Source organism: Macrobrachium rosenbergii, chromosome 20 (genome assembly GCF_040412425.1).
Source record: "Macrobrachium rosenbergii isolate ZJJX-2024 chromosome 20, ASM4041242v1, whole genome shotgun sequence".
Lineage (NCBI taxonomy): Eukaryota > Metazoa > Arthropoda > Malacostraca > Decapoda > Palaemonidae > Macrobrachium > Macrobrachium rosenbergii.
This window is the reverse complement of record NC_089760.1, coordinates 17,306,395-17,325,526: the sequence shown is the minus strand read 5'-3', so window position 1 is coordinate 17,325,526 and position 19,132 is coordinate 17,306,395. Positions and strand designations below refer to the sequence as shown.

General features: G+C 39.1%; 1 protein-coding gene and 1 long non-coding RNA gene across 8 annotated transcripts in view; one reads left to right on the top strand and one right to left on the bottom strand.

Moving 5' to 3' along the window:
* LOC136849089 (uncharacterized) overlaps positions 1-19,132 on the top strand; it is a 38,849-nt gene that overhangs the window by 14,584 nt on the left and 5,133 nt on the right. The gene's annotated exons all lie outside the window — the stretch shown is intronic.
* Positions 1,683-19,132, bottom strand: part of pod1 (coronin pod1) — a 155,879-nt gene continuing 138,429 nt past the window's right edge. For 5 of the 7 annotated variants that reach the window (XM_067122029.1, XM_067122024.1, XM_067122023.1 and 2 more), the window contains 2 exons: positions 7,592-7,678; positions 1,683-7,184 (listed from right to left, as the gene is read on the bottom strand). In XM_067122029.1, coding sequence (XP_066978130.1) covers positions 7,176-7,184; positions 7,592-7,678 — 96 coding nt within the window. In that variant the 3' untranslated portion in view covers positions 1,683-7,175. The remainder of the gene's footprint in view (positions 7,185-7,591; positions 7,679-19,132) is intronic. The other 2 variants (XM_067122026.1, XM_067122030.1) reach the window with 1 other exon arrangement.

Genomic DNA, 19,132 nt, shown 5'->3' with positions numbered 1-19,132 from the left:
GCAAGCATAGGCTTTCTCGCCGAGTGGCAGCGGCTATAGCTGGATATCTCTTGAAGTCCTCCGCAACACTCCCAAGGACTGGAGTTGTCTTCGCTGGTGGGTGTCATTGCGGAACTCCTTTTCGGATCAGAGTCGCTCTTCAAGTCTGGACTTCCTTGTCTTCTCTGCTGAGGGTTGCTTCTTTCCCTTTCATTTGTGAAGAATGTAGGCCCTTGTGACCTAGTCTTCTATCTGAAGTAGCCTTCGCAGTCAAGATTTAGCTACGGATGGGAAGCTTCTTTGGTCTTGCTGTCCCAGGGAACTGTTCCCTGGGTGGCATGTGACTCTCGTTTAGGGTTCCTGTCCCATGCTGCACGCCCTTACAAGAGTCATTGGATAGAGCTGTGCCCTTGTAGGACCATCTCTCATCTTGCTCCGGCCTTGGCGCAGAAGATGGAAGAATAGGTGAAGGGGATTGACACCTCAACTCCTCGGATGTCGTAGGTGGACTCCGAATCCTTCGGCATCTATTGTCGGGTTCGAGTTGTCCTTGTTCCCCTCCTCCTTGGACACTGTATCGATGATCCAGATCATTCATTACTTTGTCCTTTTGGCAGCTGTGGTACTTTCCGAAAAGGCTCGACACTCCTAACCCGGATGTCGTCGACATTTTCACTAGTACTCTCTCTCCCAAGGAAGAAGGGCCTAAGAACATATCTTCCTCCTGACTTCGTGAAGCGATTGAAGGAGGTACTCGTCAGCTGACAACGACGATACCGGTACCTTCCACCCGAGCTCACGAAGCTGACGGCTTGGTCCATCCCTCGCATTCCGGAAGTTTCTGTCGGGCTGGAAGCAAGACGTGGTCTCATAGACCAAACTCTTGTCTTCCTATGGTCTTGCCCACATGCCCTTGGAACCTTTTTTCCTTGGCCCTGTGGTGGCTGCTCAACAAGTTGTGTTTTCTTACCCGGCTCCTAAGTACTTTATTTTTAACATGATTTCCAAGATGTGTTTTTAGACTTGAAAAATTTGTATGAAAGATAATTTTTCAAAAAGAGATCCATTTATATTACTGTATTAGGTAGTTTACCCAGTCTACTGAGCTACTGTACTTAGCTTTCATAGGGTCTGATTGGAACAAGCTAAAACATACAAGAGGGAACAGATGAAAGGTAAGAGTCTGGGAGCGATACAACTGATACCAGAGGGACAATTCAATAAACCTTTGATACTCCCTACATTAAGCAGTAAGGGTTAATGGACATCCACCCCACCTGCAAAGGCTTGTAAAATGAGGGAATTTTTCTGTATTTGTTTTGCCTTCATTTTATGATGCTTAAAATCAAAGCATAATGTGAAAAGGAGAAATGACACAATTGATGAGTGGGTGAATTTATTGTATATGCGACAAAGAATGACAAATTTCACAGAACAGGATTGCAGTTGACCTTTGGTTTAGTTCTTTGTCACAGTTCATGGTATTTAGTCAAGCACTCTCATAAACCAAGAATCAGTGACATTCAAAATGTAAATGGCTGAGAGACAATCTTTGTATTGCTCCCACACAAGAAAAACTGCTTACATAAAATAAACTAAAGGAGAGCATTCAAAATGAAAAGCATGCTCAAATTTTGATCGAGCAAATAACCATATCCAAGTTTTTAAAAATTTATAATTAAAAACCATAAGGTAAAAATGGCTTACTAGTTTGGTCACACTATTTTTTTTTTTTTTTTTACTAGGCCAAAACACACCAAAGAGAACTAGCAGAAGGCTCCTTTAAGAGTCTGCCCAACTAAGGCAGAATAGTTACACCGTTTTAATTTACCTTTTTATAAGGCAGTGTTTCCAGCATTTCCATTTCAACTTCTAGTTCATCACACTTGCCAAAATTGAAAAATCATATACTAAGCACTTCAGGAATTTCCAGCCATTCTTAACTTTTTTTTTTTTGATGCCCATTCATAAACTCAAAATCTATACCAAGTATAGTACAATATTAACAGAATAATACTGAATAACGGGTAAAAATTAAAGCAAGGTATTTGAACAAATACAAACAGAATGAACTTAACAGTAATGATAAATTCCCCGATATGGAGGGAACAGTCAACAGAAAACCTAATGCCATCACTAAAAATCAAGAAAAAACACAACTCTCTTAAACCTTGTCGCAAGGTAACCACTCATTACTGTAATGTTATACTTCCCATGCAAGATCACGCAGGATTATCACTTAAATGTACAAAGCCTCAGCATACAAAATTAGACCTTAATTACTCAGTAATCCCCATACCCAACATAGCTATAATAAAAAGATTTTATGTACTAAAAGGTTCCCCATTACACTCAGCCTAAAAATATCACTTGCTTATGAAGGAACCCCAGATTTCAAATATCATCTAGAGTTTACAAAAGTGCTCCTTCCCTTCAGATTAACAGTTATGGAATATAAAAGTAGGAATGCATGTCACCAATGACTAATCTCAACTATCATATAAATAGTGGAAGAGACAGTATAAAATCACCAAAAACATGTCATTGTAGAAGCTGCAGCTAATAATGCACCTCATAATTCTTGCATGACAAAGTGGTAAAGAAAGGACCTAGCACTCATACATCATGATTCAGCCAAAGATAAGATAATCCTGGCAGTTTCAGTAACTACAGACTAAAAATTGATTGGTTACAAATTCTCAAAATAAAATATGGGTCTATTGAAGGCAAAAATTTCTGCACCTCAAAGCACCTCTCCTTTGTCAGATGTCCTCCAAAAGGCAGAACGTGTACAATTTGTAATTAAAATTTGAATCTCAAGCTAAATTATTGAAAAGGCTATTGTATGGTCCTAATGAAAAAATCGAGGCACAAATGTCTGAAAAGTATTAATAATAATTAAGCAAAAAGGTAACTTGCCAAATGCCAACATCAACTTAGCTGGTGCTATAATAGGTACAGATTATTATATTCAACTATCAAGGTGTAAATCCCATTATTTTTCGGCTATTAATAGACACTTTTAGTCCTCACTACTTTTATTATGAATGTTACACATTAAAATTTATGTGGAACTTTGATTTGGAAAAAATTATTGTAATTCAGTAACATTTTGATAAAATTTCCAAATTTTATCTAAAAACTAACCTTAAAATATGGTAGAGGCTTTACTCTCCCACATCTACATCCAATATAAAAATGTTTTCCAAGATAAGACTACGTACAGTATGCTGCTTTTTGTAAACTGACCATAAAGCCTCTAAATATGGATGAAAGTAATTTTCTTCGAATTTCAAAATAAAAAATTCAACATACAAATGTTACAATATATTTTTAAAAGTGCTATGGTTGGAGGTGCAGTCTTTTTTGGCTAAAGAGGTAATAGTACCCTTATGATGGGAATGGAATACAAGTAAAAAAGACACACAAAGATAAAACTGGCAATCACAAAATAGGATGGGAATACAAATAAATACACTGCACCACTTATTCCATTTCCATACTCTCAATTTTAGAAAATTGCTTGAAATAAAACTTACAGTACAGTCAAAAATCTTAGGTTGTACACATCACTGGTACATTTACTCGTTTCAATTCACACATACATACATATAATGTGTGATTCTGAATGAATTGCAGTAAATGAAAGGAAACTGTACATGTACCATTCTGCTTTTATTATAGGCAGTACTACAATCATACACACAATACTTTAGAGCACACTGAATTATACTATGGGTACCTTATACACATACAAAACTAAATGAAAAACCTCGAGGAGGACAAACTTGAATCCAATTTCAATATATCATATAGCAACATCACAGTAATATCTAAAACAAAGACCCAATGATCTACCTGAGTTCTCAGAGATTTTTCAATGGTGTGATATCCACAAAACCTTTGAAAGGCAGATAATGCATAGAGTAAATTCAATGCTTATCTGGGTCCATTTTCATTTATAAGTGAAAATCTTCAGCTCATCTTGGTAACTAAGGCAGAATCATACAACCATGTACAACACCATAAAGTAGTTGAAAACATTAAGGTCTCACAGGTATAAATTCACAATCTCAGATCTTATTTGGATATATACCCAGATGACTAGTTAATTTAGGATGAAAAATTCTGCATCATAATCAGCAGAGTCCACAAATATTCAAAATAAAAAGCTGATCATGACTAGATCATACAGAAAATGAGAAAACTGATAATATACTCCAAAGAAAACAACAGAACACCACTACAGGATCGAGATATAAAAATCAGCCATGAACTTTGGCACATACATGTAGGTACCAGGGCTACTTTCATGGTTAATCTATTTTGTTTCAAATGTTAAATAAAGAGAACCAAACATCACTCCTTTAAAAAAACCTGCACAGGCTATTCTTGCCCAGCCTTTGAAACATAAAGTTTCCAGTGAAAAACTATGCCAATGACTACATTAATTTTTGCATGAAGAGATGAAGTGGCTTAGTTTGTCAGAATAATGCAAATGTTCTTGACCCAATATGGAACTTACAATGTAAACAGAAACAGCAAATAAACATAAAAAAGACAAATAAATATGTGTACTGTATACTCTGTTGTCAAATTCCTAGTCTGTTTACTTCAAAGTAATGAAAACAGAAACAGTAAATAAATATGAAAAAGACATAAATATATAGTACTGTATATTCTATTGTCAAATTCCTACAGTCTTTTTACTTTTTGAAGTAGAAAAACCTTAATGTATCTAATACAATATACAATAAGCTTAAAAGTAATAACCCTACATCTACAGCTGAATGGTAGTTATCATTTAACTACATCCTCTGACCTAGTCACTATCTTTGATATAAAATAAAGCATGCAGGATTGCAAACTAAACCAAAAGAAAAGAAATTCTTAGAAATTCCTTCACAACCTAACACCACAACAGTCCTTTAGAATGCAAGACATTGATGGTAATGCTTCCTTGAATTCTTTCTTACGCCTATTTGCAATAATACAAAATTAACAGTTTCTTACAACCCTGACCTGCATATCCCCTTCCTGCTAAGAATAAGCTATGCGTTTACTGACATGTGAATGCATGTGGATAGAAAATAAAAATAGAGGAAAGAACAAAAATATCATGGATCAAAATAAATGTATATAAATACGTAAAGAGAGAGCCTTTTAGAGGGAAACCAAAGGAAACTACAGCTTTAAACTAGCAACAGCAACATAACTTTTGCACTTTCATTAACTAATTTGGGCAATCCCATACCTTCACAATCCCTCTACAAATCTGATTTCAAAGATCCCACGGAGGTTATTTCCCTGAAACATAATAAAACATAATGAACTAACATAAATATATTCCTAAGGTTTCCAAATTAGTATTCACAAAATGACAATACTTAAGCATCTTAAAATTCCTTAACCAAAATTAAAATTTAATTTTACTTACTGTAACTAAATGGTTGAGAGCAAAACAAGCTAAATAATCTGATGCACAGTACTTCCTTTACAAATAATGCTGCTGGAAAAATTGCTTATCCTAACACATTATGAGCTGTGAAATTCTAAAACTTTGTTTAGACTAGCTATATTTCCAATTATTTCCTTGTCAGAGTACTGATTAAAGCTATGAAAAGTTACTTATCACAATTTTTACCAGTAAATATTATCATAGCCTGATTGCAAAATACCGTAATTATTTATGCAGCATACAAAACACACAGATCCTGAAAAATAGGGTATATAAAAGTGGATTCTAAAAATAGAAAGGTACAGTTATAAGCACCAAGGATGGCACATCTTAAAACTCCAGAGGGACTTGAAGTATGGCTGATAAGTATTTCAGCCATTTCTCAAAGATTTTAAAACTACACATCAATCTGCATATCAGCTTATGCATACCATTCTTGTTCTGCAGTATCACCATCACTTACAAAAGAAAACTATAAATAAAAGCACCATCAATCTAAAATTTCTTTTAATACCTCAAGCATGGATGCAGTTAAACACATGATTTGTAAAATCTTTCTATTTGTACTAGGTAATGTATGGTGTGATTGGAGAAAGTTTCTCTGAAAGTCTGTGAAGAATTAAAGACCATCAGTGGCACTTGTAAGATAACAAAGACGCACACCAATGCACTTCTGATGTAAAATGTCTACGTTAATCCACTGGCCAAGACTTTTCATTGCAACCATTCTTTTCCCTTGACAGCAATCTTTACATTTGGGTACTATTATTATATTCCAACACATGGAAATTAGCATAGATCAGATTTCCAAAAAGTATTATCCTATGTAACATCCATATACAATATATTGTATATTACTGATAATGAAAGTGATCCCTGGAACACTGTCATAATTAAAGTATTGAGTGTATAATAATACACAGTAATAACACACTTGTCTTCCTTTCTGAATAGAACTCACAGGTAACTGTGATCACAAAATACCTGAATGTTATTCACCTCTTAATTTTCTTTCTTGTACATAACATGCAAGACAGTGAAGTCGTATGGACTTTATAACTCATTTTACTAAAGCCTGTCAAAAATATACCTTAACAAATTTATTTCCTGTCGAAACAGTGTCTCCCTGTTACCAATATGTTCGCAATCAGCACAATTTCTTTGTACTGTATATGTGTACTTAAGAGAAAATCTTCCTTAAAAAAAAAGTCCCACACTCATTACTTAAGAGGTATAATGACACTTTATAACTAAAACTATAGTAATAAATATAAGTAATATTTACTCATATAAGTAATATTTACTCACTTCAATCAGCAATGAGAAAACCATATTTGCAATGCTTCTTTTAGCAAGCAATTTGCTTTGACTGAATCTGTAAAAAGTACTAACAGTTTAAAAAAAGAAAAACTATCTGTGATCAGATCTAAATACATTACTTATGTATATCATACCAGATATCCTAACACGTTGAGCAACATACAATACAGTCTTAGTAATTGTATAAAATTAAAAGGGATCCTAAATATATCTAAACCTGGTTTATATTAATGGATCAAGTTGCATTTGGGACAAATGCTACTGAACTCCTAAAGTATACAAAGGACATGGAAAACTAAACTTTGATAAACTATCAGCAATCAGGTTCAGAGGCCACGATATGTAGGTGAATGAAATGGTCCACTGTAATGGGTCTCAGTGTATGCATCTGCCATGCCCTTCCCGCTTCTAGTTATTTCTAGTCCTCCTGAAGATGAAAAAATAGCATTATTTCTATATTTCTGAAATTTAAGAGATATACAAAATATGAAACTACATTTTATCACTACTACTGATTGGCCAGCACATTACTGAAATATTTGCACTAACACCAATAAGGAAATAAATTTATAGAGTATATATAGGAATAGTGATCTAACAAAAAATAAAAAATGTTAGAATTTTTACCGGAGAAAATATAACTTTAAATGCAATTTTAAACAAACAAATGAGCAAACATCAACTGCAGTTCCATACTGCTAATATAAATTTCACAAGGCAGCTTTCCCCATAAAAATGGTTATATTGATACAGCTTCTCTTTTGCATCAGTAATTTCTGAATTCGGATTACACAAAGCAGCCATGCACATATCTTCAATATGATCTATACTAACCCATTCTGTGGAGTCGACACCCTCCATTCTATCTTGCTCCAAAACTTTCGATATCTGATCCATTTGCTGACTCATTGATTCCTCTAACTGTGGTAAAAAAAAATATATATGAGATGGTTAATACAACACTCAATCTAAGACAGTTTAAATACTGGAACAGACATACAAGTACAAGTAAAACTTACAGTATATATCTGAATTTGCTCATAGCAAAGTGGAGTCAGTTCCTGGAACTCACAGGTCTGGTATACAGTACTGATGATGTGCTGTACAGGCTTCTTTACTTGCTGATGGTAAAGAACCAAAATTTCCACTATTTTTAACACAAAACTAAGGATAATGTCTAGGAAAGGGATGTGATTTTTTTTTTTTTTTTTTTTTAAGCAGGAAAGGGAATTACCCCCTTAACCTGGCCCATGCCCAATAAAGAGAAAAGGGTTGAGACTAAGGTTAACAGCCATGGGTTGAAAAATAAAATACTGTACTGAAATTTGCTAAAGCCCTTGGGAGTCATGTAGCACTGTGTTACAGTGAGGCCTGAGAATGAAGTGGGCAAGTGATTCAAGGAAACTTTTTCTTTCCAAAAAGAAAGGTTGAATAAAGTTTTACACACAACAAAGTATGATTTTGAAAGAAAAGAAAACCAAAACTTTCATTACAGTTAGCACCAATTAGGAACATAACTTTTTTCTATCTATCTAAGTATAGAAATTAAATGCTCATTTAGTGAAGAAAAAAGGAGAAAATTGGCAGGGGTCACTGACTAAGTAGTATTTTATTCAATTATGTCAAGGAAACAGACAAAGGACGAAGAATCCCAAATATGAGAGCAATGTTCAAAACAGGAATAGATTAGTCAAGTGCAGTCCTAATATTTTGAATTCAAGAGCAAACTTACAGTCTCATCAAAATCCCATTAGCAAACTTGCAGCATCACTAAAATGCCATATACAGTATATTCATTTTGAGCTATATGCATTGTGAGCCCTTCATGACAAATTCCTCGTAGGGGGGTAATGCCATCACTGCACTCCACGCAGTGCACTGTAGGTATTACTTAAGGATCTCTACAGTGTCCCTTTAGCCCTAGCTGCAATCTTTTTCATGCCCTTTACTTTACGTGTGTTTTGTGGTCTCTTTCTTACATCTTCCAGTCCAACTGTCAGGCTTCCCTTCTGTTTCATCTGTGAATCTTTTAAATCTTTTTCAATTTAGTTTCATTCCCTTCTTTAAACCTCTCTGTCACCTTTTCACAATCTTGATTATTGAGAAGAGGTTCCATTGCTAGGATTAGAGTTCATCTTCAAAGCTAATAGTGAGAGCTGTGATGGTCTTGTCAACCACCCAATAATGTTTGGACCAAAGAGTTACCAATATGATGGTTGTATTGATACCTCAAGGGTGGAACTATTCCAGGGAACTGGGTTGGTTCTGGGAGTAGGACTCCCTGCATTCTGTCTGGTTTGCCTGCAGAGATGGTTAGAGTGAGGATGATTGTATTCTTGTAATGCTCCCAGTACCATCAAGTGGGTTTAGTCTACACTTGAGCCACCCTAAACATATTGGTGCCATCCCTTGGGGTTAGGTTAGGGAGTGACATTTGGGAATCGGCTCTTTGTAGTGCCATTGGTGGAGGAGTCGTTTGGGAATCAGCTCTTGTTAGTGCCATTGGTGGAGGAGTCAACTTCTTGAAAAGACTGGTATCTTTTTGAGGGTTTCAAGGTTTACCTTTTCCCTAGATAATCACTTAATATGGATATTTCAGATACTGACCCAAGTACCTCTGGGTTCCATGACATCACCCAGCACCGTTGACAATGTCTGATGCGGCAAAAAGCAGTACAGCACAGACTAAAGATGGGGATTCATTGCTAGCAACAATGGCCCTTTGTCTTCTTCCTAACCTAGAACCCTTAGGATCAGGATCAGAATCAGTAAGAAAAGCAGAAATTAGTAAGACTGAGGTAATGCCTGCAGTATATGAACCAGCAACTTATGATAAATGCTTAGCTGATGGCAACACTGATTAAGATAGTGATATCTTTGAAATTCATGAACTAATTGTCCAGTGTTCAGGAAGAAAACCTAGATGACCCCATTAGGTAAAGGATATCAGCTAATAGAAGTCGATACCAACTGAGAGATTTGAAGAAAATTAATGGTATTAAAGGAACTTGCACACCATGTGAAAAATACAAATTACTTTAAAAATTTGTCATTTTAACCATTGTTATGGGGTAATTTTCTAATTGCTGAATGAATTCAAAAGACAGATTGTTACTGATATAAAAGAATAATGAAAACTGAAAATGGTGTACTTAGCCCTCACCCACTATTAAAATTAACATTAGATCTCTTGAAACTCCATGGCTGCAGCCTGGCACAAAATTAAAAGTAAGGCCACATACCACATCCCCATAGCAATATTTTTACTGTTCAAGATATGGTCACATAAACACATCTGGCTCACCTTTAACTTTTCTTTGCCAAGAAGTATGTGTAAAATGTGGGCAAGATTCACACTGAGATTGTAATAATTCCCCTAAATGTGCTATATGTGGAGAACATGCTTCCTCTAGCAAAAGATGTCCAACATACATTTTTGAAAAAGAGATCAATTAAAACTGTTTTTGTGAAGCTAACTGAAATTAGCCAGTACCTTTACTGAAAGTATTACCTATGCAAATATTATGAAGAAGAAAATGTGCCAAAAACTAGCAGTGACAGAAGTTTTACTTCTGTCACTGCTAGTTTTTGGCACGCTTTCTTGACCATACTTTGACCATATCTTGAAAAGTAAGAGGTGAACAAACATCCTCAAATGATGATTCCAATGCAGCAAGTGAAACTCAAAATGTAAGACAAGAAAATTTCAAGCATCCCACAGCAGGTAAATGTACATCTCCCAAAATGGGCCATTCAAGTCCCCTCACACTAGCTGATCCTCTGTGGATTCAGATACTCCTTTGAGAGCCCAAAGGACAATATACCTTTCAGGATAGAGGAGCATGAAGCCCTTCTCTCAACTCCATGTGGCCAGCCTGCCTCACTGGCATGAGAGAACTGTGTGGTGAAGCCTTCACATAGGGAGGATAACTCACCACCTCCAGAAAATTTTCTAGTCAACTTCATCTGTTCATCAAAATGGTTTCAGGATGATCCAAAAAAAATAAATAAATAAATAAATAAGTTCTCCAGCACCATCCTTGACAAATAGAGAAACCACTAATTTAGGTGTATGAAGTCCTAATCAGGGTTGTAAACATTAATAAAATTCTCTTCCATTAAGGGGGATTGTCAAAGCATCGGAGCAAAACCGGAGAAATGCAAGATAATTATTCTCCCATCTGTATTGCACTGCTGGGGAAATGCTGGGTAATTTAGGTGTTCCATATCCAAAAGAGTACACACCTTACCACTTTGAATATAACCTTGGAAATAATCATGAGGCACTACTTACTGTTCGCATTGATATTCCACATGTAACATTTCCTATATGATATAGCTTACAAGCAGTAGAAGTGCAAATTTTTCTGAAGAAAAAATACACAATTTGTTCATTGTATTCGCCACCTAGTAATCCCTTTCCCAAAGAGCACATGTTCCTACACAAATACAAACCTTCATTCCTTACATACGATTAGCTTCGGAATGCAAACTGGAATGGCTGTTCAACTTTCAGATAAGGTCGTTGGCTATCACCAGGTGGAGAGAAGCCCTACCCACCAGTTGGTATACACTCCACTTTGCTTCTGGCTGCCATTGTGTACAGATGTGTCTATGAACTCTCTATCCAACTTGTGTTTACTTCTTTGCATGCTTTTGCTTGATATTGATTATATTGTATGGTTATTGAGTGGTTTGTCTTATGCTGCAAACCTCTGTCACTGAAGCCTTCAACCTTGGAGAGGAAACCTCAGGCTCTCCTCTATTTAGGTAGATCCTCATACCCTCTGTGCCTCTTGCAGGAGCCATGACTGTAATCAGAACAGCACGTTGTAAGTGCCTGTCTGGCCATCTGAACAGTGAGGGAAAGTTTGCCAGGAAGAAGAGGAGATAGAAGAAGGTCTCCACAGTGTCAATGGATTGCAATACTCTGCTGGTGACACTGAAAGTCCTCTTTAATACTTTCCTCCCACCTGCTCTTACTACTCCCAAGAAAGTAGTTTCCCTTTCGCTGGCTCCTACTGTTTGTTGATAGAACTACATTAGGGGGGAGGGAGCGGATTCCCGGTTACCCAACCTTTGTTTCAGGTGCTGTGGAGGTTGAGGGGCTCAGGGAGCTTTGGCCTCCCTGGGCATCTCAGGCAAGCCAAATGTTTCTTCTCTTATCGACCACTTGAATGTAATACATAATGGGATATCCTGTAACTGCTTCCACCGTGACCTTGACAACTTTGGCAGTCATGGTCTCCATTGGCTATGGGACTGCCCTCACCTTGCTGGTTACTCCTCATGTATCATCAGTGATGTGTCACCAGGTGCTGCCTTCAACTGCATCCCTGGGGGAGGTCCTCCTTCACTCTCTCTTCGGCACTGACCTCAGCTGCAGTTGAGAAGAAGAGGAGAAGGAAGTTGTAATCGTTGCCATTGAGTGCTGCCACCTCCTCCCCTTCTTCCAAGACTGGTAAGCGGAGGAAGAAGGAGGTTGGTATTATCTCTATGCAGGAAGTCATCAAGCTTCCAGCAGTCAGTCTCCCGCTACAGAGAGGGCTGATGAGTCTCTTGTTGGTGGTACAGCAAATACCACTGCACCCATTGCCAAGGGTTCTCTAGACCCCCAGTTACTGGTACCAGTCCCAGTGGTACCCCTACCCAAGCCAGCAAGGGTTCCTGGTCTAAGGACCCAGGCCAAGGTGAGGCAAGAGCAGGCAGATGCTCCCTCACCACCCTCCCGTTCTTCAAAGAGAGAAGCTCAGGTCCTGAGAAAGTAGCTTGGCCTACTGAGGCTGGTCACCCAGATCTGGCAAGAAAAGGTTCTCCATTCAGTCTTCACTTCCTGAAGAAGCTCTGGCTTCTCAGAAGACTGGAGCATGCTCAAGGGACAGTCCCCATCCACATTTGCTCAAGTGGGACCGCTCTCCCCAACCCTCGCAGACTTCATCACAGTGGGTTGGTGACCACCCACAGCCTCTGGCAAGATTTCAGTCTTTGACAGGCTGGTAAGGGTGCTTGTGATCCCTCACCCATCCCTTCCACCTCCTCAGGGTTTTCTAGGAGACAGGCAGGGCTGGGGTTCGGGACTGGGACTGTTCTTGATCCCATCCCAGCCTCATTTACCTACCTTGGTTGGTCCTTGGATCAGACAGTTTGTATGCCTAAGTGGTTGAGAGACCATCAGGGAGCTCTGGCAAGCATCCCTCTCCTTAGGAGGACTGAGAACTGGAAGGACCTGAGGGGTCCCATGCCCCAGGAATTGGATACCTCCAAATTGCAGATGAACTTTGTGGAGATCATTAAATAATCAATCCATTTTAATGGTCTTGAGGAAGATACTGTGGCCTGTCCTGCAGACCGCTCTTCACCCATCAAGTCATTACGATCAGCCTGCCATGGTCAAGACTTGCTGACAGAGCTTTAAACCAGGTGAAATCTCTTGTTTCTGGGCAAGGCAGTTCCCTTCGATCTAGCTGGTCCAATAAGATGCTTCCTCTGGCTCATCAGAGGAAATACTATGTTCCTTCGAAGAGTCTTTTGCCAACCAAACAGGTGCAGAGGAAGTATCTTTCTTGCAGGTGGAGGCAGCAGCACTGGAGTCGACCTCCATGTTAGCACTCCAGACAGTCTCTTGGTTTGATCTCTAGTCCTTTACAGAGGCCAGGATCCCTTCCTCTTTGGGACTGCAAACGTCGAGGAGGATGCCGCTTTCAAGAGACTGATGGTATCTAGAGGTAAGACCATTACCTTACCTTGCCCACCAGACAGCAAACCTGTGGGCAGACTTGGTGAGGGAGACATAGTGTCTTTCAAACTGGTCCTATTCCAGACATGTTCCTAGCTTACAGAAGGATCTCTCCCTTTGGGATGAGGAAAATTCAATGCTTCAGAAAGGTGCCGGAGCCATCAGAGATAGGTCTCCAGGTTTTTACGGCCATGTGTGGAGAAAATGACAGGTAGTTGGAGGCCAGCCATTGACCTCTCTGTTGAACCAGTTTGTTTGCCAGACCTGGTCCAAAATGGAGACAGTTCTGGATTCCATTAGAAGGTGACTTCATGCTTTCAGTGGACTTGAAGGATGCATATTTTTAAATACCCATCAATCAGTCCTCGTAGAAGTACCTCCGCTTTACCTTTGGGTGGACAATGTTCCAGTTCAGGGCACTCTGTCTCAGGCTGTCAACTGCCCTCCAAGTATTCACTCAGGTGTTCATGCTGATTTTGGCTTGGGCCCCCTTCACCTGGGATACATCTCTTGAGGTACCTGGATGACTGGCTGATGCTGGCGAGCTTGTTGCTGCAGTTGGTTCGGGACAGGGATCGCCCTCGAGTTTTGTCATGATCTCGTTGTGGAGATAAACTTAGAGGGTAAAGTACCTGGGCATAATGACAGATACGGCAGCAGTGAGTCTTCCCTTCGGATTCTCACATTAGGGAGGTAGTGCAGATGTTCTCGACAAGAAGAACCTGCTCAACAGTGTCAAATTGTTCTGGGTCACCTGTCAATGTTGGAGAAGCTAGTCCCTCATGAGTGGCTTCACCTCCACTCTCTTCAGTGGAGGCTAAAGAGTCCTGGTCTCCAGTGAGAGACCCTCCTTTCTTTCTTATTCCTCTCCAAGGAAGTAACGAGAAACTTGAGTTGGTGGTTAGATGATGGGAACCTCTTGATAGGCGTGCCACTTGGCAATCCACTTCCCGAGACGCTTCTCCTCTCAGATGCATCAACCAAGGGGTGGGGGGCACATCTGGTGGAGTTGTTGGTGCCAGGTGTGTGGGACCAGAATGACAAGTATCTCCACACCAACATCCTGAAACTGGAAGCGCTGAAACTTCATGCCTGGAGACTACCCGACATCTCCTGTGAACAAAAGGGCTTTATTGCCACACAGTGAAGGAGGTGTCTGGATATCTTGGGAAATCCTCAGCAGCTGTGTACCAGGGGAAATGGGCCATCATCAGTAGTTTGCGCTGTCAACGGAGTATCTCTCCAAACAGCACAAATCTTCAGCAGGTAGCAGATGTTTTCGTCATTATTCACTGAGGCCATTAAGGTGTGCCTTAGCGAAGTCCTTCAGTTGCAAGAAGTCTCTCTCTCTCTCTCTCTCTCTCTCTCTCTCTTCCTTGTGGGAGATCTCCATGCTCCTGAGAAGCTTGGAACATACTTGCCCACCCAGGGAACTCAGGCTTCCTGAGTGGGATGTGACTCTTGTTCTGAGAAGCCTGACTCATAGCCTATGGGAACCATTGAGTGTTGTCAGATAGGGATCTGCCCCTTAAGACTTGCTTGCCCTGGGTTCGGCGGAGAGAGTAGGCAAGCTTCATGGCCTTGCATTTAATGTTAAGCACTTGAGGGGATGGGGATCAATTACACTCAAGTTTGTTGCAGAATTTGTGGTGAATATTCAGAATCCATCAGTTCCTGACACCAGATATCCCCTCCCTAGAGGACTTTGTTGGTAGTGATCCAGTTGAGATGCTACTAAGTCCAGTTAGGGTGCTGTGGTACTATCTTAAGAGAACTTTACATCTCAGGCCTGAGTGACAATGCTTCTTCATTAGTACTGGCTGGATCAAGAAAGAGGGGTCCAAGAACATGATCTCTTTCTGGGTGCATGAGACTATCAAGTGGGCGTACTCCTTGTCTGGCGAGGGAGGCAGGCGTATGGTCCAGATGAAAGGTCAGGGCATCGCGTTGTCCCTTCCCTTGCATTCGGAAAGAACCTTTTGGTTCAACAGGTGTTGCAGTGTGGTTGCATCAGACCACATTCACCTCATTCTATCTTCGGGATGTTGCCCACAAGTCCTTGGACACATTTTCCTTGGGTCTTGTGATGGCTGTCCAACAAGTAGCGTAGTTCACCTGGCCCCCTAAGGGGACAGGTAGCGTCTTGTCTAAGGTATTCGGCGAGTGAAAAAGTGTGGACGAGTGACTGGCTCCTCCCTTTTCTTTTGCTTAGGTACATGCTGGATGGATGAAGAGTACAAGCGTGTTGCATGACTGGCTCCTCCCTTTTCTTTCGCTTAGGTACATGCTGGATGGATGAAGATTACAAGCGTATTGCAAGACTCAGTATCCTGGCCATTGTCTTTGTTTTTGTAGTTTGATAGGATGCATGTCCACCCCCCCTGCTCTCTCTCTCTCTTGACAAGGGGGAAAGGGATAGACAATGGAACAACTCCGTTGGTTTTAATAGCATGTTTTATTGTCTGGCACATATTGGTTCTTTCAGCCTTCACCGAAGTAATAAATGCAAACTCGTTACTTAATGTCCAGAAGTTTAGCAGTTGCAATATCCCAGGCTAGAGGTGCAAGATACTCTCCTCTGCTCTTCCAGACTAGGAAGGGTTTCCTGGGTGGGTAGAACCAATCAGTTGGTTCAGATAGTACCCAGATTCCTCCAACCACTGGGTAAGTTTCCAAATGAAGGTTTATATTTTTGTAGGAACAAATAGCAGATTTTTAAAATATTTTTCCTAACATGCAAACCTGAAGTTCTTAATATTAACAGCGCACCTCAGCCATCCCTCACTCTGGTACTTGGGGCAGAAGGCAAGGTGGAGTGCATACTAACAAGTGGGTGGGGCTTCCCCCTACCTGTTGATAGTTAACGACTTTGAAAGTTAAACGGCTGTTTGCAAGCTAAATCCTATGTTTAAGAACTTCAGGTTTGCAGGTTAGGAAAAATACAAATTACTTTTAAGATTTGCTAATTTTGTTACATAGCAACTAAGCTACCAAAACCATTTTTAATTTTCGGTGACATGAATACTCACAGCTGTCATTGATGAGATACAGTTGATAACCAGGGTAGAAGTAACCTTTCGTCAATCCTTGTAAAGGTAAGTGTTGGCATTTTACACAGAAGAGAACCAACTCATTTTCCTGTTCAGACTGGCACTTGAACAGCTAGATATTTTTGTTTGTTGCAGAGATGAATGCAATCTTTGATTTCAGTTAGGAGGATATGGATGATTTCAGTTGGGAGGATATGGATGATCATTAAACTAGTGATCACTTCCCAACTATAATAAATATTGCTCACCAAAGCCCATCCATCCAGAGACTTCCTAAGTGGAGCTTAATAAAAGAAAACTGGCATAATTCACTGAAAAATGCTCTACTGATGCTGTTGCTGAAGATTTTCCAATAATCGTTGATGCTATAGACTGTTTACAGCAGGTTTACAGTCAATCTCAAGAACAACGTGGAATTTGATTTGGAAACCCATTCCATGGTATAACCAAGAATGCTGCCTAGCTCAGTGAAGAATGAGAGCAGCTAATTGTGTACATTACAGAGTTGATTGCTTAAAAGTAGGGGCAAAATTTTGGTTAAAAATAAAGAAATCAAGTAATGATTGTTGGTCAGTTTTTTTTTTTTTTTTTTTTTTTTTTTCATCTACAAACAAAAGTCTTTTAACTCTGGTATGGCAAGAAGGTTAGAAAAATAGCTAGTAAATAAATACCATGTAAGCCTCCACTTCTTGAAACCAATAATGTAAAAGTGGCTGACCATCAAATGGCTGCAAACCATTTTGCTGACGTGCCAAAGAAGTTGGCTAACATTGCTTGTGCAGAATATCAACAAAGAGAAGAGCAGAAAGTCAGAGATTTCACCTTTCATAGGGAAAACCAGATAATATGCCATTTAGAGCTCCAGGTCCAGATGACTGTTATGCTATGATAAGACAAGCTTTATTGTGCACCAAATTATTTATTTTGAGTATAATAAATAGAGATTTTATGGAGCACATAATTATATCCCCATATTAGGGAAAAGGCACGAATACTTCCCTTTGTGAAAACAGGAAGGACAGCTCGTTGGCATCCAGCTATCGACTCGTAGCATTAACATACTGCCTTTGCAAAATAATGGAGAATTAACAGATTTTGAATAAGAATTTTTATTTTTCCTAGGTATACAAACCAGAGCCTTTTACATAATAATACCTTTCAGCATGAGCTGCAGATCAGTTGAAAATTGCAAACTAGGTGGTTAACAGGTGGAAATTGGGAGCGAATGGAGGAGTATCCCTCATTCACAAACTGTCGCCTTCACTTTTCCTATGGCCAAAGAGATGTAATTCCTTTTTTGTTTCATAAAATAAAAAAAACAAAGACCAGCAATACAAAAAAAAGGACAAAAACAAAAGAAATAGCAATGAGGATCACTCATCCAACCAAGCCTTTGAACTAGTCAGTATGGGAATTGTAGCAGTGGCTGAAAGAAAAGTAAAGGCAATGGTTGTAGAGAGGTGTTTTTCCACTCATTCCCATGGAAACATCTATCTGTGAAGCATTTGAAGCCAAACAACATCATAGTTTAGCCAAACAACATCATAGTGTCTTTTTTTTTATTTGGAGAGAGCATATGACACTACTTGGAGGCATGGCACTTTACAAGATCTCCACAACTGTAACCTTAGAGGAGAACTACCATGTTTTATAACAGCCTCTTTGAAATTTTTTAGTCTTTGAGGTACAAGTAGGGTTAGTATTGTCTAGCATCAAATACCAACAATAATACCACAAGGTAGTGTCCTACTTGTTACCTTGTTTGCATTAGCCATTAATGGAATAGCTAAAATAGGCCCAAATAACATATTTTATACTCTATTTGTTGATGAATTTTCACTATCTTTTGCAGCTTCAAGGATGGTAATGGCTGAGAGACAATTACAACTTGCCATTATAACAAATTAGTGAAGTGAGCTGCGATGCAGGAACAAGACTCCTTGGAGTTTTATTTGACAATAAACTGTCAAGGGATCCTCATTGGCTGATCTTGAAGCCAAATTCTTCAACTCTAGACTTTTTAAAGGTTTTATCACATACATCTAGGGGTGCAGATTGAAACCAATTATTAAAATTGTATAATACACTGATTTTTTTCATAGATAAAGTATGTATGTGAGTTGTTTTTACATCACCTAGCTCCGACTAACGTAACCAATACAAAATGCAAGAATCAGAAGAGCTACTGGAGCATTTAAATCCTCTCCCATTGAGAGTGAGTTACTGGACACCAGAGAGATTCCTCTGGAGCTTCATTTCTAATTCATACTACTTCACAGAAAGGAAACTTATACAGTATTCCATATGATAGAGATAATTCTAATGTGCCACACCCTACCTCTTCTAAAGTGAAACTGATTTTAAATGAGGTACAGTAGTTCTTCAATGATATGACTTCACCTTACCCAGACCTCAACATAATATGGAGGGCCCCAGCACCACAATATACTGTATATAGCATATAAAATATTTATATAATACATAGAAATTTTAAAAACTACACCTGGATAGTTGGTAACACTGTTCAGGCGAAAGAGCCAATGATATCACTGCTTACAGTCATAAACACAGTATATGCAAGGGGTATTG